Source organism: Octopus bimaculoides, chromosome 19 (assembly GCF_001194135.2).
Source record: "Octopus bimaculoides isolate UCB-OBI-ISO-001 chromosome 19, ASM119413v2, whole genome shotgun sequence".
Taxonomy (NCBI): Eukaryota; Metazoa; Mollusca; class Cephalopoda; order Octopoda; family Octopodidae; genus Octopus; species Octopus bimaculoides.
The window spans coordinates 47,411,575-47,417,249 of record NC_068999.1 but is presented as its reverse complement, the minus strand read 5'-3'; the positions used below and the strand labels follow the sequence as shown (position 1 = coordinate 47,417,249).

The 5,675-nt window shown below is 35.5% G+C and overlaps 1 protein-coding gene across 1 annotated transcript in view; it reads right to left on the bottom strand.

Annotated features, from left to right (window-relative positions):
- The window catches only part of LOC106868365 (ankyrin-1), a 19,084-nt gene extending 15,694 nt beyond the window's left edge, over window positions 1-3,390 (bottom strand). Inside the window, exon 1 of the mRNA XM_014913583.2 lies at window positions 2,498-3,390. Within this exon, the coding sequence (XP_014769069.1) occupies window positions 2,498-3,118 (621 nt within the window). The 5' untranslated portion in view covers window positions 3,119-3,390. The remainder of the gene's footprint in view (window positions 1-2,497) is intronic.
- Between the last annotated feature and the right edge of the window lie 2,285 nt (window positions 3,391-5,675).

Here is a 5,675-nt window from a genome sequence, read left to right as displayed (position 1 = left end):
TGTATATGTGTGTGTGTGTGTGTGTGTGAATGCATGTGTGTATAGATATATACACGCATACATGCATATAATATGTACGCATACATATATGTATTTAAGTATATTCGTTAACTGGGCAATAATTCTCTTTAATGAAAGTATATTAATGATATTCATTTAGGTTACAAAGAAATGCCTTTATTATTTGGTTCGGGAGAAAAAAAAACTGTAATGTAGCTATATGTTTGTTGATAGTATATCAACAGAAACAAAAGACCCCCCCCCCCTGTTTACAATGGAAAACAAACAGAAAATCATGATATCCATGATTTCCAAACAGCAACGGTAACAGAAATTATGACTGCAATCAATTGGATTACTTTGGATGACTAAAATGTGCAGCGTCTCAGATCTTTTTAATAGTATTCTGATTTGAGGTACTCTTGTACAAAAGGGTCACCAACTATTCAGAGTTGAAACATTTTCACATCCTGAAGAGGAACCTTAACTTTTGGTATGCAAGCTTAGTTACGTTGCAAATGCCCCAGCAACATCGACTATGAGGTTTGGTATCTTTAGCTGTTTGAATTGAGTTGCGATGACATAAGACAGTTACTGGCCAACTGCGGCTCGTGGGACTCTCTGAAAGGCATGTCTAACGTAAAATTAGCTTCGACTCTTCTTTTTAGTAGTGCTGCCCGCTTGATAATGATGTATGTCTCATGCTGCTAGCTTCTCGAAGAAGGTTGCCAATGCCTGATATAAAGTTAGCGACAGTGTTTGTAACTGGTCAATAAAACCAGTTGTCGTGCCCCTATTGCGCGATGGGATCATATACAAACAACTTTTTCTAGGTATTTCTCGTTACTAATTTGCAGAAAGGCTCTGCAGACTTTTCTTCTTTTTGTTTTTTTGCCATCGCCATAGGCATCCCAAGTTCTCATGTCAGTGCAATCCATTCTAACACCTTCCCGTCACTTTGAGTTTGAAGTCGCTTCATTTGTCCAATTCCCCGAGAAAGACTTTAACCAGAATACGTCACCAGTTCCCGAGACACAGAACATCCTTTACTCAAGATTGACAAATTTATTTTAATTTCAGTTGAATTTGAAATAGCACCCAACATTGTAAACAAACCTACCAGGCGGTCAGCTGTTGACCTGATTTCTAATGATGCGCTTACAAAAGGTTTCTTCTGTTGTTTTAGCTGGGATATGTATATGAAAGTTTCCAATATTTTGGCCTTTATCTCTCTATCTATCTATCTATCTATCTATCTATCTATCTATCTATCTATCTATCTGTGTATCTATCTATCTATCTATTTGTCTGAATTAATGTCTGCTTTAATGTTGAGTTTATAATAAAACAATTTTACGTTAAACAAAAGGATTACTCAATACTTTTTGAAGAGAACATATCCATTATTCTTTACCAAGAAAAGTGTTGACAGTGCAATGAAGCCCAATGAAGGCTAAGCAAGCCGAAACTTCGAAGTCACTATCAACATTCTTGCTAAAGACTAATGTGTGTGTGTGTGTGTGTCTGATTGACAGAGAAGAGAAAAGTATTTAGGTTTTTATTTTGTAAAATGCTCGCAGTAGAAGTATCATTGTGAAATGTCTTTGCGCATTATAATATTAAATGATATCAAATGAAAAAATATGATAATGGACCTCTTTCCCTGGAATCACTTTCATTAATAGAAGTTTTCAAATCTTACTCTTGCACACATACTTATGGACTTTTCCCTTTTCCCCTTAAAACTTTTGAGTCGAAATTAGAAACGTGAGGAGGGAAGGTTTTCATAAAATGTACAGAAGACTCAACAGGTGATCAAAAGGTGGACATTTAAAATGACAACTGAGCGAGTATACATGAATAAAATCCAGAGAGGCAGGGTCATTTTAGAAGAGGGATATACCATCAGTTCATTTGTGTGTGTGTGTGTACATACAATGATGCATACAAGCATGCATGCATGTATGAATGTATGTGTGTATATATATGGGGAAGGAATCTGATATGAAGAGAAAGAAGCTAGAAAATACTAAGAGAAGAAAATTGTTTCAACTTTGTCCAATATGAAAGATAGTTTAGTTTATTTTCATGCTTTTGAAATAAGTTTTGAGTGTAATGAAGAAACAATGTGTCTTTACCTACAGATTGTTTATATATATAGTGATATATAAAAAAGTGTTAGCTTTGATATTTTTTATGAATAATTATTTAAAATTATGTAAAAGATAAAAGATCCATTTGCAGTAACTTGTCCTCTCCAGTTTGACTATAATGATACCAAAATATAATAATAATAATAATGATGATGATGATGATGATAATAATAATAATAATAATAATAATAATAATAATAATAATAATAATAATAATAATAATAATATTAAAAAGCAATTATTTTGAGATGAATGTCATTTAATTTTGACATTAATTTCACTTACCTCAGATCGCTTGAAGTGTGACTGGGTAAGTATGATAGGTGGGTAAAATTGCAACTAACCTGTAGGGGGGTACGTTTTCCACGTGGCTCGTACAGATTAATTTCAGCACCTACGGCAAGCAACAAGTTGACAACATCTTTCCGTATGTCGGTAGATTCGATCTCCCTGGACATAATGACACTCATCAAAGGAGTAAAACCGTTTTGGTTGAGCGCATTCACGCGTGCATTGTAATGAAGCAATATTTCCATAAACTCCAGCATACCGTTCAGGGCAGCGAAATGTAGACAAGTGTCTCCATACTTATCGGAATCATTTATTAATTCTGGCCTATGATCCAACAGGATTTTGACCACTTCTGTCCGTCCAGCTAAAATACAAAACATTAGCGGAGTTTGACCCCAATTGTCCCGTGCGGACAAATTGGTGTCTCTGTCTAGTAAGATATTAACTAATTCTTTTTTACCCTTTTCACAGCAAACATGCAAAAGTGATTTGGTGCTAATGTTTGCTTCATCGATGAAGAAAGAATCCACATCGCAACCCATGTCTAATAATTCTACAAACCGCTCGTTATTCCCCTCTTCGACAGCTTTATATAATTCCCACTCCATGTTTTCCAAAATTGGATCGTTGCTTCTTTGTTCGTCTTCTGAATCAGCAGCAAATTCTTCTTCCATGATTTAATCTTATTTGAAGACAAGGTTTTAATGCAAAGAAACCATGAGCAAAACTTACAAGAATTCTGTTTATATATACAAAATATTATTACTTTCTGCTAAACTAAAAACCATCAGCTGCTCCTTCTGCCCGAGACTACCTTCTACTAAGGAAACGGCACTAAGTCTTCAGTTTCATTCTTTCTTTTTCTTTTCTCTTGTGGTGGTGGCGGTGTGGGAGATAGGGATGGTGGTGCGGCTGCGGCGGCGTCAGTGAGGGTCGCGGGGGAGATGGTGAGAGAGTAAAAAAACAAAAAAAAAACGGCGACTATCGTCGAGTGACTGCTGTTAGCAGAGATGCAAAATGTGCTGTGAGAGATTTTATGAATCTGAGATCAAACCAACACAGACAATGTTATGTATATTTTCAGAGGAATATTAGTCGGTATTTTTACTCGTATTCTGGAAGAATTTCAACAAATGCCTTTTTTTAGAAATAAGTTTTTTTTCACAATTTCGCGCCGCGAATATTTTGGAGATTCCGTTCTCCATCATATGAAATATTTCACGTATTAACAGGACTTACAGCAGACTAAAACTCAGATTAACCCCTTTGTCAAGGTATTTCTGCTGAAATTTACTGCCTTTGTTTCTCCTAATTTTGAAAACAGTCAAGAATTTAATTAAATAACTTTGTCCATTAATAAGAAGGTGATTGGTACATAAATTAACATAAAAATTTGATGCAAGTTTTTAATATAAATCGCTTTAAAGCAGTAAAATTTGTATCAAAACCAAAGGCAATCTTGAGCAGATTGATATCAAAAGGGTTAAAACAAATAATTTAATCAATGACTTAGAGACGCCATCTGCATGGAAATGAATAGCTAAATTGGTATTATCGTATTTACTGCCAGGAAAACTAACAGGTCAAGTTGGTATGATTATGCAGTGAAGGAAAACAATATTAGTCAACAATTAGTAAATATTGGTTTCAAATTTTGGCACAAAGCCAGCAATTTCGGGAGAAAGGGTAAGTCGATTTCATCGACCCCAGTGCCCAACTAATACTTATTTTATCAACTCCAGAAGAATGAAACGTAAAGTCCACCTCGACGCGATTTGAACTCGGAATGTAAAGATGGATAAAATGCTGCTAAGCATTTTGCCCAGCGTGCTAACGATTCTTTTCTACTCAAGGCACAAGACCCGAAATTTGGAGCGGGGGGACGCAGTCGATTAGATCGACTCCAGTACATAACTGGTACTTAATTTATCGATCCCAAAAGGATGAAAATGAAAGTCGACCTTGGCGAAATTTGAACTCAGAACCTAAAGACAGACGAAATACCTTTGAGCATTTCGCCCCGTGTGCGAAATAAATATTTTATACTCCATCGTGAACGAGTCATTTAAGAACACTCAAAAGCGGTTATATTCCACTTCTCGACATTCTCTCGTTTTATAATCATAGATTAAAGATGGAGAATTATCGTAAGCAGCTGATGTTAATATTACCTTTTTTTCATTTATCTCTTACTCGTTTCACTTATTAGGCTGTGGCTATGCTGCGGTTCCGCTTTGAAGGGGTTAGTCAAACAAATCGCTCCCAGTTCTTTTTTCTAAGCCTGGTACTTATTATATCGGTTTCTTTGCACCGAACTGTTAAGTCACGGGGACATAAACGAACCAAAATCAGTTGTCAAGCGGTGGTGGAGGACAAACACAAACACAAAACACACATTATCTGTCTGTCTGCTTACCTCTATACCTGCCTACTTGTCTGTCTGTCTCTCTGTCTCTCTGTCTCTGTCTCTACCCACACACACCTGTCTACACACACACATTCATAACTGGCTGCTTTCAGTTTTCACTTATCAAATCCACTCATAAGGCTTTGATCGGTCCAGGGCTATAGAAAAAGACATTTACTTCAGATACCACGCAGTGGAACTCCTAAAAGCAATAAAAAACATGGCTGTGGGTGTTGGGACTTATTAATTTTCCCTTTTAGATCAACCACTATCAAATATTGTACATTTACTCAGTGATACACCCTCAGCACTTCAGCAACTACAGTGAAGTTTATGTTTAGCTGATGAAATCCTAATAAGACCAAAATGTATTTGGAGTTATCCCCCCTACATCCCAAAATAAAATAATTTTAGTCATTGACATATATTGTTGTTTCCTCACTATATTAGTTAATTTTCTTTTAAATTTTCAATGATTCCCACATTATTTTAATCAATATTGATTGGTTTAGAGAAGCTTACATTGATAATTGTTTGAAAATATATGTCAAGATAAAAACAACTATTAATAAAAGTTTCTAACATAAATACAAGTCGTATAAGGTTAGTAAATTGAATGATTATAGTACTTGATTGGTAACCACTAGTGTAGCTAAGCGGGGTGGCACTTTTGGTTCTGCTGTAGGCAATGTGTGTGTGTGTTTTTTGTTTTTTGTGGGATTTGTATCAAACGAAATGTATGTATGTATGTGTGTGATTGTTGACATTTTAGTTACAAAATAAGTTAATTAATTCAACGGAATACACTGTCTGCAAGTCGTTGG